Source organism: Aulostomus chinensis, chromosome 1, assembly GCF_037954235.1.
Source record: "Aulostomus chinensis isolate RoL2024-O1b breed Wild chromosome 1, RoL_Achi_v1.0, whole genome shotgun sequence".
Classification (NCBI taxonomy): domain Eukaryota; kingdom Metazoa; phylum Chordata; class Actinopteri; order Syngnathiformes; family Aulostomidae; genus Aulostomus; species Aulostomus chinensis.
Genome location: NC_141320.1, coordinates 62,653,081 through 62,673,797, shown reverse-complemented (window position 1 = coordinate 62,673,797; position 20,717 = coordinate 62,653,081). Strand labels below are relative to the sequence as shown.

General features: G+C 44.3%; 1 protein-coding gene across 1 annotated transcript in view; it reads right to left on the bottom strand.

The window, feature by feature from the left end:
* Positions 1-170: 170 nt before the first annotated feature.
* Positions 171-20,717, bottom strand: part of LOC147272656 (R3H domain-containing protein 1-like) — a 36,479-nt gene continuing 15,932 nt past the window's right edge. The window contains 22 exon segments of the mRNA XM_086198916.1: positions 171-1,193; positions 1,195-1,394; positions 2,061-2,145; positions 2,383-2,480; positions 3,385-3,541; positions 4,168-4,349; positions 5,949-6,052; positions 8,323-8,456; positions 8,744-8,901; positions 11,131-11,293; positions 11,376-11,714; positions 12,349-12,477; positions 13,204-13,349; positions 13,805-14,074; positions 16,154-16,386; positions 16,976-17,029; positions 17,294-17,319; positions 17,543-17,638; positions 17,823-17,931; positions 18,165-18,305; positions 18,734-18,793; positions 19,664-19,742. Coding sequence (XP_086055042.1) covers positions 1,077-1,193; positions 1,195-1,394; positions 2,061-2,145; positions 2,383-2,480; positions 3,385-3,541; positions 4,168-4,349; positions 5,949-6,052; positions 8,323-8,456; positions 8,744-8,901; positions 11,131-11,293; positions 11,376-11,714; positions 12,349-12,477; positions 13,204-13,349; positions 13,805-14,074; positions 16,154-16,386; positions 16,976-17,029; positions 17,294-17,319; positions 17,543-17,638; positions 17,823-17,931; positions 18,165-18,305; positions 18,734-18,793; positions 19,664-19,742 — 3,080 coding nt within the window. The 3' untranslated portion in view covers positions 171-1,076.

Genomic DNA, 20,717 nt, shown 5'->3' with positions numbered 1-20,717 from the left:
CATTCCACTCAACTTAGCAAGCGGCTAATGACTTAGCCCGTTCAGCCCCAAATATACAACAAACTCCTTCATTAAATATGCTAGAAGAAAATTATTGTTCTTTTTATTTAGGAAAAAGGTAAGTCAATGTGTGTGGTGCAAACATTTATTGGAGTCAGAACAAAAAAAAAAACAACAAAAAAAGATCCACACCACACATAAAACACCTCATGATTCACAAACAGGAACAAAAAAAAAAAAAAAAAAAAAAAAGAAACCAAGTAGAGTGACAAACGATTGCATTTTTCTTGTGCATATAAACATTTTAATTAAATATAAAAGAAAGTGGCCTGGCTGAGTGCAACAAACAGGTAAGGGGGGTATTAAAAGAAAATCCAGGCCCCGTCCAAAACTGATCCGATCTCCAACATCACGTCAGTGCAAATGCAACATTCACGGTGTATAAAAGTGACTTCAACTAAATCAGGTAGTAAATATTATTCAGTGTTTATTTTTGTATGGGCTCACATTGTACAAGTGCTGCTGTGTGTTATTGTTGGGAAGTTGTGTATCGGACATGAGAGAGGTGTGTTTCTTCTCGGCCGTGTGCAGATCAACGATGAGTAAAAACTAAAGAGACACTTTCTTTGATATGAAGATTCCATTTAAATGCACTAATGCTGTGATTTGTCTAATTTTAAAGAGGGCACAACAACATTTCTGAACCAGAAACATTTATGTTTAGCCGTCACACTCAGAGAGCCACAGTGGAGATGCTAACTTGTTAGCTGGCAAACAATTCACCTGGAACATTTTCATTTATGAACAGCAAACTGGATTTTAAGAATATAAGGGGTTCTCGAGTTGAGCTCAGCAGCCAGGGTTGCAAACAAAACCAAAATGGCTTCGGGAGCTCTGTTTCCACCCTGCACAGACCTGTAGTAAAAATAAACTAAAACTAAAAGTGAACATTCACTCTGAAAACATTTCCGTTTGGACAGAGTCTGGGACGTGAGCCGAGACAGTCCAGACTGAGGCAGCAGAGGCAGGTGGTTGGATGTGCATTCATGTGGCGCTCCTTAAGATGCACCTAGCAGCTATGAGCTGGCCTTGTCTGAGTCACACAGCTCCCCCTTGAGTCTGGTACTAGTTCGGGGTTTGAAGGTGGCCTGGGGGCTGCTGTGGTGGAGCGCCGTGGTTGTGGGCAGCGTATCTGGAGGGAAGCATGGCAAAGATGGAGAAGGATGACGCCAGGTCTCTGCTGGGAGCGTCCCTAATCGTGTTGCGCAACCAGGGCTGGTGGTCCGACAGACACTGGATCGATTCCCCTTTGCAGAGCTCTGCCAGGAGGTGGTGGGAGACTGTACAGCTGCTCCCCTCCAGGAGACCTGTCACTTCCAGGCTCGGACTGCTCACTGCAGACAAACACACCAGTGTGAGCAACACAGCCAATAACTGAAGCAACTGTCATGGCTGAAGAGACTAACCAGACCAGCACCATCGGGAGGCTTCATTAAACTGCTGCTGCTGTCCGCTTTACAAGCTTGAGGGCGAGAAGATGGTCGCACCGTGCAAAAAAACAACTTTTCCGGATATAAAACGGCTGCCTTTCTAAATTACAGAAAACTTTCAGAGGCAATCCACACCTGACTGGACAAGAGACAATGTTGACAAGAGCAACTGAATAATGCAAAAATATATCACGGGGAGTGCAATAAAAAAAGGGGGAAAAAAAAGGAAAAAAAAAAAAAAAAGAAAGACGCCATATTTGAAATAATCAGCACACTGGCACAATCCCACGAGGGCTGCAGGTTGCACTGCCAGGTGTGAATTCTGCCCCGTCTGTAATTTATTCTGCTTACACTCACAAGCAGATGCTTTTTGCTAAGCTGCGGAGTGCGGCGAGCATAAATTGACAGGACGTGGTTAAATTTGCTAATCTGCTAAATAGACGAGCCGGATTTATCGCGTGACGGATCTTAACCCAAGTTTTCTTCAGGACCTGGAGGTCAAATCTCAGTCAGAGCCTGAGTCGACTCCAGGTTCACTGAACTCAAGCCTCCCTCTGGACTTCCTATTACCTGCTTCACCTACACTGAGATCTGAAGATAGAGATTTTCTGTTGGCCTTCCTCCCATGACTGCTACGCCAAACCCCCAGAGGACCCTGAGGAGACAGAAGACAGCCGGTATTCGTGGAGAGTGAGGAGAGATGCTTCACTGCCCTGAAATGTAATCAAAATCATAAATCCTGAAGATATTTAATCCACTTTATCTCCCAGAGTCCTGGTTCCATCAAGAAACATTTAACATGATAGTGGCTGGTAATGAAGCACATTAGTAATAGAACCGTAACAGAGAGACCATTTCTGACAGCGTGTGTGTGTGTGTGTGTGTTTCTAACCTGGTGTTTGGCCATCATGTGTGCAGTGTGGATGAGCGGAGGTCTGATAGAGGGTTTGTACTGCAGCGGCTGGCCCAGGAGAGAGTAGTGGGCTTCACCTACACGTCACAACCACAACACAAAAAAATTGTAATTTTAACAAAATTAGCGGAGTGTTTCATTTTTATGAATTAATATGTAAAACAACCCATTAACGGGCACAACACAGCCACATTGAGGAAGTTTATTTGATGCTAGCTCGCTGTCATGCTAGGTAGCTAGCTAACATTTATCTGAGAAACAAAAAGCGAGCTCACTTGATTCTCCCTACACAGCTAAATTAACATCATCAAGAATGTTGTTGATTTGAAAGATAGCCTGCAGATTTAAAAGAAAGTATCCCTGAAGTACCATTTGGTAGCTAGCACAAGCTATGTGCCCTTTTAAAATCATGCAACATCGTTTCATGTGATTAGCAGGGCAACTCGTTAAATGAAGAATGGACTCAACAAAAGACTCAAAGCATTTGACACTTTTTCTGCTGGATAAAGAGGGAATCAAGGCACATGTAGTTACTCATCTTTAGAGGAACTACACTGCTACTGCTGTGCAGCTGATCATTTTTCTGTTCGCGGAACAGCAGATAGCATATATGGCAGATACTAACAACAGAGGGGGCTGTTTTGCAATCCAAAGTGGCTGAAGTTGGCCTCTTAATATCCTCCAGTGATTCTGGAAGCCAATAATCATAATTCACTTAAATTATAAACCACACTTTTCTGATTAGGTGTTAAGTTAGCATGGAGGCAAACTGAAAATTATTGTGTGCGGATGTGGACAATGAAACGCGCCGACATTCATTTATGGCGCACAGTGGGGATTCTATTTTTCAAACTGACCTTTCTTTGTTATAAAACCTCTACAAACAAATCTAAGGTAGTTGCTATTTTGCACGCTGAATTAAATCACTCCCCACATTTTGATGAGCATGTTTGTGTGGTCTTTATTTTGGGTGTGACTGACCTTGTCCACTGTGGCAGAAGGCTGTAGGGAGCTGCGGGTGGTGGTGGTGGTGGTGGTGGGCCATGACAGGGATGGTTGAGATGCCTGATGGGAGGCCCTTGACACTGGGTGGGTTGCCTGGCGAGGGAGTAAGCGCCGGAGACGAGGGCAGGCTGCTCTACACACAACACACCGGCAGTGCGGCGAAGGAAAACAGGGAGGAACACAAACACTTTCATTCAAACAAAGCACCCTTGCCTATATCTTTCTTCTTCAAAGCTACTCTCTTTAAGTTGTTGCTTTAATGTACCATTGCATCCACATTAGCCGCCCTAATGTACCATTACACCATAACGCTAAGCACTATTTTCTTCCCATTTTCAGGATACGGCAGCGCTGACTTCATTTGCAGAATCTATTTACAACGACATTTAATTTGCCTGCAGCGCCAACGAGACTGAGTTTAGCTCAAGGGGACAGTTGTCACGTTACTGTCAGGACTCGGACCACTCCGCTAAATTGCCTTTCAAATTGCTTTCTTTGACAGTTTCAACATTCTGACACTTGCATTGTCCGAAGCTCTGACCATCACCTAAGAATAACGGGTCATTCGGTTTTATTTGGAAATTGCTGTTGTCAAGTCTAAGCCTCTGGGCCACTGAGCTCATTAAAACTGTTAAATTATATTTTGTTGTTCTTAACCAACAAATTTTTTACCAACAAATCGCACCACTTTCCAGAACAATGGTTGATTTGAACAAAGTTGTTTTATTGTGAATGGATGTGCTCGGCGAGTGTTTGTACCTGGGTGTTTTCAGGCGGCGGCAGGAGTTCAGCAGGCCTGCGGCTGCGCTGGTGCTCAGGGCCCAGGTGTTTGTGGTTGGGCTGCTTCCGCTGGCAGGGGGAGGGAGCCCGGGGCTGCTGGCAGGGGGGCGCTGTCATTTGCAGCATCACCATGCTGCTGCCGGGGGCTGAGGGTAACAACCCTGCACACATACGGATTTAGAAAGAACCTGCTTGACAAAATGCTAATCAGCTCAGGCAGGAATGATGCAACTTAATTGTGTGTAAGCAGATTATATACACAATGTTTACCTATTTATATTCAGCTCATCACATAAACTCCTCATTTATGCACCAGACTGTTTGAGTGACTGGCACGGAAGCTATTGTGAAGCACTTTTGTTCAGCTACACTCGCCGTTAGCTGCACAGCAATTAGCTTTTTGATTAGAAAGTCACTAGTCGAGGCATAGACTCTTCCTGCTAAATCCTCTGTCATAATGCGGAAGATCCTTGAACACCAGTTTGTGGCGTCACCTTCCCTTCGATGAACTGCAATCCACAATATTTCCATCTAATAAATTCAGTTTACATCCAGGTGGAAAACTAAACTTTGCCCAGCCACTGTTGATTCATGAATGTTAAGCTAACAACAGTAGTGAGGACGGAGGATATTTGGGCTTAATCTGCAGATTATTTCCAGCCCCAGACTAGCAAATTAAAAGTGTTTACCGGTGATGCTGCAGGTGAGGCCGTTGTGAGACCTTCATCTGACCTCATTACTGACGGGATGGAAATGACGGCTCCCTCGGCCGCTCGCCCATCATCATCAGACATGAATAATAAAGGTCATTAAGAAGGAGGCTGCCCCACCTGCGCCTCTGCAGCGAGCAGGTAAAGGCCAATGCATAACAGCTACACAATACTTTTTATCACACCAATATATTTTTATGATTTTTTTTTTAAAGTCACTTTGCTGAATCTACTACTTAAATTCAAAACTATTTATGCTCAATAGTGTCATATTTTAAATGATAACAGCTCCTTGTTTTAAAGGGGTAATGTGTTATTTTATCAAATTAATCAACAAAAACAAGTCATAAACAGATGAGAGAGTGAAGTTTAAAGGACATGAGGTACATAAATGTGCATTTAAATAGAAACCTATAAACACACAACATATTTCACAGTTTACTTGTTTTTTCACTGCCGGTTCTTGTGAATGATATCAGCCATCAAAGTACCACTTTTATTTCACTGCATGATAAATTAAAGCAAAAACGTTGACGAGCGCATTTGCATAACTGCACTATATCACACAAGAGAACCGCTAATAATTACGTGTGGTATAAAACCAGTGATTTCCGACTTCAAGAGCTTTTCAACATAAATTTGACATCTCATTGGTGTTGGCCTACAAGCAGTTTTAATCTCCCCGCAGCATCATTTTCATTCATCTAAACTCCCTGGAGCCATCATCGCAATGTTTCCCTCTTTTTTCATTTTGAAAATCCGGAGTGTAAATCGAATCACGCGTGTGGCGCTCGTACGACTGCAAAGTAAACCCAGGGAAGATTATTTCATTATGAAGCTAGGGTCGTTGCAATGAAGGAATACATCGCACTGTTATTGACACAGATGAGGAGCACTGGCAGTGATGGCGAATCTCCATGGACAGCTTTTATATGGAGGCTTTTTCTACCTTGACAGTTTTCAGAATGCGCTCCAATATTACACACCAGCCTTTTTTCACACATCAGAAGCAACTCTTGCTCAAAGACAGTTCAGCTGCGGGAGACACACCTGCATACTGCTGGCCTGGGTGCTGCTGGGAGACACAGGGTGACGACGTCTGAGGAAACTGGAGCTGCTCCATCATGGGTGCAGGTAGAAAACTCACCGTTGAGCTGTAAACATCAAACACACTTTTCTATATGGTCTATATGTGCAAAACTGGATGCTGCAGAGCACGTAGACGCACACATCTGACCTGTAAAAGTTAATAATCTACTCCAAAAATTTTCAGTTAGCTTTTGGTGACAGAAAATCAGAGGAAAAGGCCTACGTGGAGGATTTACGGCATTTCAAAGCTAGAGCAGTCTTCACACACACACACAGGTGAAGTGCGGAAACCTTCAGTTCAAACACGAATATCCATTTTTTCCCACGCATATGTTCAATGTCACAATGTGTACCAGAAAACAGGGTAAACAAACACTGTAGTGGAAAGCAGCAATGGAGCAGCAGTCGGGTGTGTTTCTCAAACCCACTGTTGACTGAACGATGTGAGAAAGCTGCTTGAACACGGACGGGTTGAATTTGTTGCTGAGGTGACAAGAAGTCACCGAAGTTACACTCGGGCCACAAATGACTGCATTTACACGGGGCTGAGAGCCGTTTAAACCCTTCCCAAGAAGCCAAAGTTTGAGCCTTATTTGGCCGGTGGAAAAGCAGCTTTTAAGACTCGACTGTCAAGTCAAGAGACATCTTGTGTCCTGCAGTTCAACTTTTAAAATTGAGCATATTTGCATATATTTGAATGGGGAAGCAGATGTCACGTACAGCGCGTTACATCTTGGTGGAATATATTTAATACAGTTTATTGAAAGAGCAGTATTTTATTTACATCCTAAAAGGTGTGTAGAGGGGATCTACAGTAAATCTCTGCCATCTTAAGACTGCAGCTGGGCTATTAAATCTAAAATTTCACTTCCAAGTCTCTGAAAAGTAGGCTCCGTGCTCTGGAAGCAGCCTGCTGGGACCGACGTACAGCTGGTGAAAAGCAGGCTGCAGGTGGACAGGCCGTCCTCGTGGGAGAAGCCAGAGCTGTTCCAACGCTGCCGCATAAATCATCTCCACAGCGACTGCCCTACTAAAGCATCCTCATTTTACAGCTGGGACAGCAAGAGTGTGACCCCTCCTGACGCGTGTGTGCATCCCAGCATTGTTCGCTCGCAGGTGATGACTACGTACATGCCTGCGTTCATGTCTGGTGTTTGTTCTAGCATGTCCCAGTAGTGCCACACTCCCCAGCATCCAGATTGATTGGGTCCATGGAGGTAGAAACTAATTACATGTTTTGCTTTGTGTGAACCAGTTCTATCAATCAGCTATAATGAGAGAGAGCTCGGCGTCGCAGCACTTCTCCACACCAGCAGAGTGATGGAGGAAAATGACTAAAGCTCTCAGAGAGGGCCTCAGAGTCCACATTCATCAGCCATACAAAGACCCAGTTCACTTAAAGCTTTGAGGTAATAACATCATTTCTTTTCCCCCCACAGTGAACAAAGATGACCTTGGCTCCGAGGTGCGTTGGGGATTCTGCTTGCTCTATAAATAAGAGGCACCTTCAAGAGTGAGAAACACTATCGAGTACCTGCAAATGGGTTTCTGGGACAGTGTGCGTCTTCAGCCTCACGCAGAATTTTCTAACCTTATTCGAAGAAACTTCAACTCAAGAAAATTGTGATTAGAGGTGTAACACATCGAATCATCCTCTGATAAACCCTCCTCCAGGGTTTATCGTCTACAAGTTTGGTTGGTGTGGCTTTCAAGTTTTAGGTCAAATATTAAGAAATAACATGATAGAGTCAACGATATAAATCAGTCAGATCACCGGGAATGAAACAGAAACACTTTACAATGAAGTTACAGGAATCATGTTAGTTAATGCTTAGTTATCTGTTACTGATGCTTAGTTAACTGTTAAAAACTGAGGAAGTTGTGGTGGAGTGTTGTGTCCCTTATCTTACAATTAGGCTCACCAAGACCTTTAATAAATGGTTAGTTTTGTTTATCATACTGAAGCATAATTAAGTTTTAACAAGCTGTTAACAAATTGTTACCCAATTATCAAAATGAAATACATCAATTTGTGATTTCTTCTAAAATAGCCCGATCAGTATTTCAGACTTGCCATGTGGGTGAGAAGTGGATCAGATGAGGCCTCTCCCCTCCACTGGAATCGTAGCCTTGTACTGATATGAATTAAATACAAATCCAGGATGTTCTAGCATACAAATCTAGAATCTATCTTAACGCTGAAAACAATATTTGACTGGAAATCGATGGTGTGAAATCTAGTTGCATGAAAAGGTTCACCTGCCTTCTGATCACGTCAGAATACACAATTCACGGACATGGAACACGTATGCAGCACAGGTGGATGTAAAGGTACCTCATGGTGGTGTGTTGGTTTGGGGGGAGAAGGCCGTAACAGGGCTGCATGCCAGCAACAGCCACTGCCCCCTGGCCCGGCTGGCACGACACAAACACTGGCTGCTGGTGCGTCTGCTGTGGCACAGAAACCTGCTGCAGAAAAACAGAAGGTACAAATGTAAGCGGAGCCAAATAACAGAGAATATCGCCTTTGCTTCCAGCACAAATGTCCCTAGAAAGTTTGACCAGTGCAACATGCTAAAAATAACAAGCTCTCTTCGATAACAGGATGAATAATTGAAATGCGAAAGGAGCATGCTCTTATTTTCATAAGCCCTCCTGTGCCTCGTCCGTGCAGAGCAGCAATGGTAAAGAGGAGCCATTCTTAATCAGATCAGACAGCTAATATTGACCTAACAGACGTCACAGCTTCACAGTACCTGATACGACTGCATTGGAGAGTACTGGACCATCATGCCTTGCATCTGGTTGCCCATATTGCTTTGCTGGTTGCCAGTGAGAGCGAGGTTGGGTGTCGGCTGCACGCCCACTATGGTCTGGTAGCTGGTTGCTGGGTTTGGCATCATGGCTTGGTGCACTGAGGCAAAATGAAAAAGGCATGAAGGCAAATGAAATGAGGCTCCTGATGAGAATGTGGCGGTAATGTGACACATAAAGACTCTGCAATTAGACGTCAGGATTAATATGCAACACGGAAGTCCTGGTTATGAAAGGGAGAGCACATTTGCGGTGTAGATATAATTTGCATTGGTTAACGATTTGTTCTGGCATGTTTTGTTTTGGAGGCACATCAGAGAGAACAATAGAGTGAGCAGCAGGTTGAGGGATTGAGGAAGTCGGGCCTCGGCTCGGGGAGTTGAGCTGTTCCAGCAAAGCAGGTTTGAGGCATTTGGGATAAATGAGAAAGTCAATATATTTGATTTTGCCTGCGGTGCCCTGAAACTGCAACCTGAGTGGCCGAGCAGGCCCTCCCCTCCCTGAAACTCCTCAGGACCATCAAAAAAAAAAAAAAAAAAAAAAAAAAAAACATGGCATCACATTCCAGTGTTACTTACTAAAACCAATTAAGAACACAAAAAGAAATGACACACAAAAATCGTATAAATTCACATGGGTTCTGTTATTTTCCAAAATAGCATATAATGGCAGTTCTTGCTCCTAGCCAGAGGGGGAGGGGGATGCTTAAATGTCAAGGTGACAAAGACATTTGGAAATACTGTCCCCTGTGACACATGCATGAGGTAATCCAGGGGACAAAGGAGAGGACGTCCTTTTGTCAAGGTGTCTTTACAGTCTACCGCCCTGGGAAGGAAAGTACAAGTAGACAATGAGAGAGCATGGTGAGGACCCACGACGAGAGGACTATTTTTATCTGCCCACCTTCACTCAAACCATGCATGAAATGACTGTAATATCAAATGTGGATGATTTATTCCATTCCAGCAGGCAGCGCATGATTGTGACTTCTGCAGGAGGCAGGACACTGTTGACCACATGCAAGAGGAGCCGTCGCAGTTGAGGGATTCAATCCAGCCAGTGAGCCGAGGTTAAGACTAGATATTCCCCACCCGTGCAAATGCTCTCCGTCCTCTATCATGGCGGGATTACGCGCCAGCCTGCAGGTGAGGAATGAGGGGCTGGAAAAGAGACCGGTTCACTGTGAGATTCTTAGAGGCCTCTCAGACAGCGTCCCGGCCCCGCATCCCGCCTCCCTTTGATATTGAATCAGAAAAAGGTGCTTCTCAAACACCTCAGAGAGTCACTGAAAGTTTGTAGTAGTGACACGCTAAATAACCTCTTAAGTGTGGAGAGGAAAGTGTGTGATGCAAGCAAGAGGAAACAGTCGCAGGTTTCTCTGTGGACTGAGGTTCACCTTTTTTTTTCTTTCTTTTTTTTTGAAAATTAATGCAAAAATCTGAAAAGAAACACAAGCAATAAAGTCATTTTTCACCGGTTCCCTGAGAATTAATTGCTGTCCTTTGCCTTTGTAGGGCAGCTTCATTTGTCCACTGTCTATTCCCCAGGTCCCCCAGCAGGGAAGCAACATTTGCAGCCTACAGATGACAGACCAGTGCCACAGACACTTAGAAAGAGTGTGTGTAGACCGGTGAGTGTGTGCGACAACATCCAGTTAAGCATGAGCGAATGTGTGTGTGTGTGTGTGTGTGTGTGCGTGTGTGAGAGAGAGAAACGCCAAACAGGAGCTAACAATCTCAACTCCAGCAGCGAGGCAAAGAAAAAACAAAAGAAAGAGACTCAGAATAATCGAGTGGATGACTCCTGGGGAGACATCTGAACTGAAAACAAACAAACAGAGACGAAAAGAAGGGAGACATATTTGTCCTTCACTGGAGCCGTCGGACTGCGGCTGGCTCCCTTGTGAAGAAACAAGCAAAAAACGCTTTCCAAGAGCTGAAAGTGAGAAGTTAACAAAGTCTCTTGATATAAAAGCGAGGCTGAACTTTGCTCTTGACAATGTGACGTCTGGAAATTCAAGGCGAAATCTGTTGCTTCACATCAGAGCTTGTAGACCTTATTCATTAAAAAAAAGCAGCCTTTGATTTGCCTTTAGATCCAATGTGTCACCGTTTCAAAGTGGAGGAAGAAACTGTAGCTCTGCTTGATCACAGAAAACCGGGGAGTAAAGGAGGGCAACCTGCTGCTTCTCGGTATCCAGGTGTAGTTGTCATGCAACACAACTTTAAATTGGACTCGATACGACAGAGCGAGAAGGACATTTATGCCTTTTTTGAAAACTTTGTGAAAACACAGACCTGCGATTATGCTAACATGGATGCGTTAGTACCTTGTTGCTGGGGCAGGTTTTGGCTCTGAGGGCAGTTGTAGGCTAGTGGGTTGAAGGGGGGCCGGAAGTGCTGCTGCTGCTGCTGCTGCTGCTGCTGTTGCTGCTGCGGCTGCTGCTGGTTGGAGCAATGAGGGTGGTGGGCTGAATTGCAGTAACATGTCATCTGAAAGGGACACAAAGATAAATTCAAGGGCCGTATGATGCATCAGCAGCAGATCAGAGACGGGTCACTCCCACTGACCCACCTGCTGGACAGGCTGCTGGATGTACGCGTGTTGCTGCAGTAGCGGCTGGTTCACCGTCGGAAAAGCAGCAGGGCCTGGGGTGCTGCTGGAATATGTATGGTTGCCCCCTGGGCCTGGAAGTGGGACGGACTGTCCTTGGAGCACCCCTGGGTGTCCTCCTGGTGGCCCTGCCACCATGTAGCTAGCTACCTGCTGGGGAGGTGCTCCCTGCAGCATCATGGGTGAGGGGTGGTGGTATACAGTGGGATAGTGTCGGGCATCTGGAGCTGAAGCGCCGCTGTCGTTGGGTGGCTGCTGCACCAGAGTCATGTGACTAAACTGGGTGCTGAGGGCGTCAGGCTGGAGAAGAGACAGAGCGTGACACAGTGCTGCTGCAAACATCCACCGTAGCAATTCAGGCACCAGCTTGTTAATCTGCGGTGAATATGGATCAATACAGTTGCTTTCTAAGTGCTAAATCAAAGGAGGTTCTTAAATTTACTTGAAGGTTTGAGGGAACAAATTTAAATCAGACTGATCTGCAGAGACTGGCTGGGTCGAAAGGGAACTGTTTACCATATCGCCGCTGCATGCCAGTCCAGGTCATTTCTGACATGTTGTTGGAAAAGTAGTGTTTTTAGTCATGGATTATTCAGCACTAACATCTGCTGTTGAATTAAATATTAATGGAACTTTCCACAGGCATAATTAGTCACAGAGACATAGCTTTCACTAAAACCAGGTCAGAAATGAGGTTAACCGAATGCATGGTCTATATATGTGTGGCTAACGGCCTCTGCTCCATTTAAACACATCTTTGCCAGCTACAAGCTAGTAGAAGTAGTAACTGAGGGGTCAATAAACTTGTTGAGCCAAAGTTCACTATGTACAGGAAGGATGACAAATGGTAGCTAGAAATAAACTGTTAATGGGTTGGATCTGACAGGAGATGGAGAAAAGGAGGAGTAATAAAGTGGAAAAGGAAATTCTGTACCACAGTGTACTGTTGGTTAGGACAAACGGGCAGGAACTGAGAAGGAGGAGGAAGAGGAGGAGGAAGAGGATAAGAGACCGTTGGGTTGTGGACAGCCTCAGAGGACGGCTGGAGAGGAGGACAGATCGGCTGAGGAGGGAAGGTAAGAGGAGACGGACAGAGGGACAGGTAATGAGACTGGGCCAAGGATCGCAGAATGGCAGGAGCTTCATTTAACCATTTGCTAGCCCCGCCCCCCTTTGGTTACTGTTGCTACATTTGTCAAGTTCTTGGTTCTGGTACAGTGTACACATTTAATGAGTGGTGGCAGATTTACAACTTCAAACTCTTTGTACCAGGTGAAGTGACACGTTAAATATGATCATCTGTCGCCAGCTTGCCACTGAAGCTAACTTTAGCATATACGCCCTGTGTTCACCGTGTTCTTACTGGTGTAGTACATGAATTTCAAGAGAAATGTTAAACACTAATAATGTGAGATGTGCCTAGACCTCAGAAATAATGCTTCTCAGTAAGTTAGGTAGCTGGAAATGCTAACTGCTAAGCCTCCATCACACAGACACAGTTTAATCTGTTCTGAACACTTTTGCAGCTTTGTTTTGGATTTTGGAACCAACTCTTCAAACACCATTGTAGCATGCAAGACAGAGCTGCCCGTGCCTGGATACCGTTGCTAAGCTGTGATTGGGAGGTTGCTGTTCAGTGGAGGGTTTTAGCGAATGGCTTGGTGAAGCTTCTCCCATCCTACTACCATTTCAACAAACAAGTTACTGAGGTTAGAGGAAGCCACTGAACATGCTGTGGTCTCTATATGATTAGTGAAGCATAAGCCTGCTCAAATCCAGGCCCGCTGACCTGGGAGAGGAGGTGATTGGTCGGCTGTTGCTGGCCTGACGAGGGGATTGGCTGCTGTTGTGTTTTCCCCTGATGAGAGCTCCTGCCAGCAGCAGGGGCTGCATTATAAATTACAGCACTGCCATTGGGATGGATGAAAGGCTTGCCTGTTGAATTAAATTCACAAGAGACCAAAAACCACAGTGACGTGAAATAATTCAGCATTATACACACTTGAATTATGCACTTGGTGACAGTGAAGGACACACCCAAACATGGTACATGAGGTCAGTCAACAGGAATTACAGCGACCCAAAAATGCACAACTGTGTCTTCTAGGCCCACGATGAATATTTACAGACTTCTCCCATCTGTTGAATGTTTTTTCATCAGCAGGCTTTGGTCGGATACTAATTTGACAGACAAACCGAGTGCAGCCCTTGCCAACCTGTAATTCTGTCCAAGTGATGAATATTCACAGAACCAGAAAATTACAAGACATTTAAACTTTGATTAAATGCAGCAGATTTAATTTTTTTTGGTATTCGGAAGTCTATTACAGATTCAAATGGCCTCCCTGATCTCCAGCCGAGCAGCACTAGCTTCCCTGAGAGAGCGCTACCTGTGTGTGGGTTGACCAGAATGCTGCCAGGTGGTATCCCTGAGGCTTCCAGCGACAACACGTAATAGTTGGTTGCGTCTGCAGCTGGCATCGGCAGTGAGGGGACGCCCTTGATCATATCAGGGTGTCCCGAGCCTCTTGTGTCTGCAGCTGGGTGGATTAAAGGTGTGCTGGGGAGGTTGGAGCGGGTGGAAGCAGAGCCTGGGAGAGGCAGCTGGGGACGGGAAAGCGAGCTGGACGAAGAACCAACGCTACTGCAGGATTCAGAACCTGGGAGAAAGAAAGGGGAGAAAAGATGCTGTTGAAAAGTTTTCCTAGAATCTGACAGGATGAGCATTAACGTGTTGGTTATTGGGTGTGTGGGGGAAGAGCTGATACTGATAATGAAGCAGGGGAGAAAATCCACAGTGCTGCTGGCTAATAATACTCTTGTGGGAACTGTTGATGGAGAAATTGGTAGCTCTGCACCGTCTGCCATTGTTTTCTCCCCGTATAATTACAAAATGTCGAGCAAAAGAGTAAAGAGGCCTCTTCAAAGCAGCCACTGGTTTTTGGGAGGAGGAACGGTTTCACATTCTGCACTGAGAAGTCATTTAATGACTGTTGTTCCCTTAAATATCCCTTTAGAAAGTGCACGTTTATTCAGGGTGGAGAAAAGTCAACTGACATTTTCTAGACTTGAGTGAACGTACACGATGTGCTTCAGTTATCAAAGCTTAAAGTAGATTACTGAGAAATCACGTCGAGTTTAAATTGCTGTGTTAATTCATGATATTACGTATAATGGTGCTTTGATGCATCATGGCTCCAGTTACTCCATTCATGTAACGAAGAGTAGAAGAAAAGATCATCTGGTTTTTGTTCAACTTCAATCTTTCACACCAAGTGACAATTTTCAACAAAATATTGCAACAAATTCACACAAGTTATTGAAGAAATGTTTACCCACCAAGAATTAAATTGGGTGTCGCCGAAAAAATACTTTCAGATCCATCCAGTTTGTGTTTGTTCTTTTCTTTGAGACTTTTTCCTAATCTCTGAGGGGAAATTGCAGCTCATTAATCTTGCACACTCGCCTTTTATGACAAAAATCATTTAGTCTGAGCTTCTCTGGATGATTATCACTGTTGTTGCCTCCACTCAAACAACAGGTGAACGCACAACTTTCTTAATTAGCGCATGTCAACAGTGATTACGTCGAGATGGCTCCATTTATGAAACCAGACCAAAAACGCAATGGGAAATATAAAAACTATCATTCGATTATCACGTACAAGTATTTAAGTAGGGCCATTAAATATGTGGAGTAAAAGATAAAATAGTCCTCTTAGTTTCTAATTGCCTATTTCCCAAAAGGAAAAAAATAATATTTGCATCTTAAAGGATGACTATACATTTTAAAACATCAATAAAGAAATAAATAAATGAATAAGCCTGTACAGTACTTGAGAAAATGTATTCAGTTAAATTCCTCCAGCAGATTCAGCTGAAGAAAAACTAATGACAAGGGAAGTTCATGACTTTGACCTCAAACTGAAAGATTATGTCGAAATAACATTGAAAGAACTAGAAATAAGAGACTTCAATTTCAGAGGACTTAGAAGAATTCGTCCTCCATCTGATAAAAGCTCCTACTTGAAGGTAGAGATGGCGTGCAGCCTGAAGTGGGGTGGGGGGTGTTATTTGAGGGTACAGGGAGAAGGACAAACGCAGGAGAGCACAGCAGCAAAGGCAAGATGTCTCCTCGACTTAAAATCCCAAAACACTGAGTGAAGGCAGCCAGCCGCCTTGTAAACAACTTGAAAACCGCTGCTCTGCAAAAAAACCTGCTGCTGCTAACACCCTGTGGAGAACAAATAAACAAACGAAACAACCAGAAAACGCCAGAAAAAGTGGTGACGGGGAATTTAGGTGAGAGCGGAGGTCAAGTGAGGATTCCTCCGCGTTCGATAGCAAGGAACACTTCACATCATGTCACCAATAAAGGAACAACCGCATCGGATTGTGGAGGAAGTGGCTGTAGCCTGAACTTCACCTTGGAACCCTGCTTAGACTGATACATTATGCATTAACCAACTCCACCCAGTGAAGCTGCAGACGCCTGCTGCTGTGACACTTTTAAAAACACTCTTCCATCAAGGCAGTGGTTATGAGTTCTCACTAGCCACAGCAGGACAACAAACATTCAGTCTGATAAGACCTCAGTCCTTCAGAGCCGGAAACCACCCGAATGAGAAGTTTGAAGCGCAAGCAGAGACCGTTTTTGTGTTAAGACAGACTCACTAAGTGGGTTTTTGACTCTCTACCATCATCTAGAGCTAATTGATGTCCCTGGCGTCTTTTTCTTGCCTGTTTTGGAGAGCCTCCCGGTGCTCTTGCTGCTGGCCGTGCTGTCCCCTCGGACCAGTCCGGGGGAGATGCCGCTGAAGCTGCTGGCCTTGGTGATGGCGGGCCGTGGGGCCAGCCGGTTGGAGCTGTCAGAGCTGTCGGTGCTGCTCCACGGCCGAGGCTCGCTGTGCCGTGGGTGTGTTTCCGTCTCGGAGCTACTCTGCCAACTGGCGCCTGACCGACCGGCCCGTGACCTGGTCGGATAGAGAGGGAGAGGGAGAGAGGAGCCATTTATACTTCTTTTATTGGTCTGGAGGGTATCATTATAAGTGACCATTAAATCAAAACCTATCAAAATATCAAATCATAGAAACACTGGTCTGGACTTGAGATCTGATGTGGAAGCTTCTCAATTCAAAAGCCATAAGGGGATGGAGCACAAAGCAAAAACATGGAATCATTGTGTAACACACTTGTAAATACCATCGTAATATCCTGTCGAGACTGTGCTTTTTCTTCCCCGACATTATAGTCTTCATCTAATTCTGATCAATAAAAGATGATATTAAAATGGTTTCTTGGTTTGAACAGGAGGGCTTCAGTCCGAACACAGGGAAGCTCGTGCTGAAAATCCTATTAAACAGCAGCTTTCTCCAACAGCGAAAACAAATCCTCAGATCAGCACTCCTGTTCCTGAGCGAGCCGATTAAGACAGACTGCGATTCAAAGGCTTTCTCTCTCCCCCCCCCCCCCTTCCCCAACGTTCCTCCTCCTGCCTGCAGTCTCTGAAAAGAGCTGAATGATGTGTGACAGGTGTGTGTGTTAGTGGGGGGGTGGACCTACCTGAACATTTGCCGCCTCTGCTGGGTGCTCATGCATGCGTCTTCATCCTGAGCGCTGGTGGGAGGAGGAAGGGAGGAGGAGGAGAGGTATTAGAAGAGCTGGCAAAATGAGATCTCCACCATTTTGACGGAGCCAACGCTAATTGCTGCTCCTGACAACAAAACTATAAAAGTGATTAAGCCGCATTTAAAATAGAAGCTGTGTAACGAGCTGCAGTTACATTTTTAAAGGATGGAATGAGCTCAACTTCAGCCAATTAAGCAATGATTTATCCCTCATATTCTATATAGCTTTCAGAGTAAAAAAGGAGGTGCGTACCTTCTGTCGAGGATGAAGTGATCTCCCTGAGAATGAAAATTACATTCCATTACAGGCAAATTCATAGCACATAGTGGAGTCGATTGTATTAAAAATTGACTTTGGGATATAAATCAGCCTATAAATCTAGAATCCAGCAGTGTAATCACAGGCAAAATAATAATAATAATAATTTGCAAATGAATAGAAGTAACAGATTTGTGCAACATGGCCCCCCTCCCCCACCACACCCACACAAACAGCTCTCACATCATGTGCAAATATCCGCTCTCTGGCTCGCTGGTACTCCTCCTCCCTCTCCTCCATCGATTTGCTCCTCTTGTCAGCTTTCAAACGCATTCGAATCTGGCAAGGACGGACACACACACACACACACACACGCGCGCACGCACGCTTCTTCAGCAGCTATGTCAGGGACGCCAGATTGTGCCACTCTTACCAACATGTCAGAAATGAAAGTGACAGCTTGGTGGAGAAGGGGGCGGGGGTGGTGGTGGGAGAGGAGAGGAGGAAAAAAAGAAACACCTACCGTGCTGTCTTCACGATCAAAGCTTGAGTTGTCTCGTTTGAGAATGTAGCGTTTCTGAAAATCGTCCGCCCTGTCATCCTTGATGTGCTCGGAGAATTTCTGATCGGGTCTGTCGGAGGGGAATTTACAACTGTTTTAGAGGCAGCTTAATTTCAGGCAGATGCTGAGAGCAACATATGCTCCCCAACAACCAGGGCGTAAACCTGTTTATCAAGCAACTGACTACAACAGTTTGGAATCACAGGGAATTCACCACCAGCAGCGAGGAAATAATCATATTTTTGATTGATTTCCCTACAATAAGGTTCATAATTCACATCGGGAAGCGAAGAAGAGGCTCACATTCTTGTGTTGATGGTTTTGTTGATCACCACCGACTTCCCGGTGAAGTCCACATTGTGGTCCATGCCAAAGTAGGCTGCAACTCGGTGTAGCAGCATCCTGTGGTAGGACGTCATGGGCGGGAACGTTCGCTTCTGGCTTCTAGAGGGAACCACGAGAACCAGAGAAATGCACTTGGATGATTTTTAGCGATACCAGCTCTTTTTTGTTGATTAAGTGCTCGTAGATCTATTTATGCGAGAGCTGACTCATTCGTCTTTAGTTTGAATTTACAACAGCGATCCAGACTGTAGAACATTCTAGAAAGTTTACAACAAAATGCTGCAAACTCTAACAAAAAAAAGGCACAAAAGTAAAAGCAGGAACAGCTGCTCATACTCACAATGTGACGATAAGCAAAGCCCGTCTGAGGTGTAAAACTCCTTCTTTGCTGTTCTAAAGGGCTCAGCGTGTCTACTTTAAACTTCAGACATTGTAGCTTGTGGGTTGACTAATTACTTTCTCCTTGAGCTTCAAAAAAACACAAAAAACCTGAGCGAAAACACGCTCAGGATCTTTAAATGTCTTACTCATTATTGCTGATGAAGTCCAAGATGTCCTGTTCCAGCTTCAGTAGCATGGTTCTATCCCTGAACACAGCAAACACACACGTCAAAAGTACATTTCGATCAGCTATCATTAATTAGCTAGACTTTCCTTTCAATTAGTAGAACAACCGTGGCCAAAAAAAGGTAGATCACTCATGCCAACGTAGGTGAAATACTTGCTTCTATTAAACGGAGTTTATAGGAATGGAGTAGCAGGGCGACTAGCTAACTAGCAAGCTACAGCTAACACCTTATTAAAGTCCAGAAAAGACAGACGTGACACATCTTGATTGTTTTATAAAACACGAGAAAAACACTGAAACTGCTTTGTGACATTTGATTTAAGGACACCATCTTAGTTTGTCTCCCATCAGAAAAGGAAAAATAATGGCTAGCAACTCAGGAAACATGGCTAAAAAAAAATAAAATAAAATCTAAATGCATCAAATATTTTAACATTAAGAATTCATCAAGAAATGTCTTCATGACGTAATGTACACACATTTTTTTTATTATGATACATTTTTATTCTTTTAAAATCTGCTTATACACATGAAACACATACCAGGGCTAGCTGAGAACGCACTACTGCTAACTAAAGGGTTCTTCAAGGTGAAAGTGCTCGCAAAGTTGTTACTTTGCTGGAAACAAGACGAAAGTTCAGTTTATTTCATGTGTCAACATCGTCAGTTCTTTTGTGGTTTATACAGAAGAGGTTAAATGTAGTAGCAGTTTGCTTCCTCCACTTTGGAAGCTTCGGCTTCTCAACACAGTCAGCAAACACTTGCTTCCCTTTTTTTCCTGCTCGCGAACCCATGAATTCCAACAGTCTTTTCTATTCTACTGACTGGTGAGCTCATTTTACTAGGTGCTGGTTAGTTGGGTAGCGAGATGCTGGCGGGCTGAGCTCACCTGGGGTTGCCCTTCAATGTGTTGACCAGGAACTCGTGGAGATCGATGCCGGTTGAATCTGTGTAGTCTTGACTTGAATCTAAAGAAACGGCAAAGTCTGAGTTAACCTTTGGAATTACGATCGGCCCCTGAATTAAAACATGATCTTCTTCCACCCGGATGAATGAATGAATTCAGCTGTTTGTCAGAAAAGAAAAACATCCCTGAGGACGACACTATTCGATGCTTTTTAAAAATGTGGGGAAAAAAAAAAAAAAAAAAATATATATATATATATATATATATATATATATATATAGCTGGCAGCTTTTACGATTCCAATAAGTGGTCGGATTGTGAATTTGACACCAAGCGAAGACTCTTGCGCACGAACAAAAGGATGGCACCCCATCAGCGGGAGTCGAGGGACGCTGGCTTCCCTTCGGTGGGTGTCTGCTTTCTATAATTGGATCTTGCCTCATCAGTGGTGTTGCTCCACAGAGGCAAGCAGACACCTTTCCTGCCTGTGGGAATCTGTATAATTGCTTCACACCTTGAGCCTGTCGCAATTAACTGAATCACGCCAATTATCGGCCCATAATGAGATATCATTTAAAATGGAGAAGTGCTTTTGGACAAACTGGAGGGCACAGCGCTGAGAGATTTACCCCCCCCCCCTCCCAAAAAAAAAAAAGATGAAAAAAAAAGAGCATGTGTAGGATTAAGTGTTCCTTGTGACATGGTAAAGGATATAATTATTAGAAGGCTGTAATTTGGCGGAGTGATAAGTATCATTTAAGCATTTGGCTTCATTTCAATGATTATCAATAGCCTGTGTCACCAGAATGATATAAACATGTAATCGCAGCTGGCCGAGTTCCTACAGGTGCACGCGTCCTCCTGATATACATTCAAATCTTTCGAATTTTTCAAGCTACCGTCTTTTTTTTTTTTTTAGGAGTAAGCAATGTTTATAAATGAGGCCCCAGGTGGGTGTGATGTACAGACGGCGGAGGCGTTAATGGAAATATTTCAGCTGCTGTCTCTGTTTCACTGACATTTAAACTTAAACAAA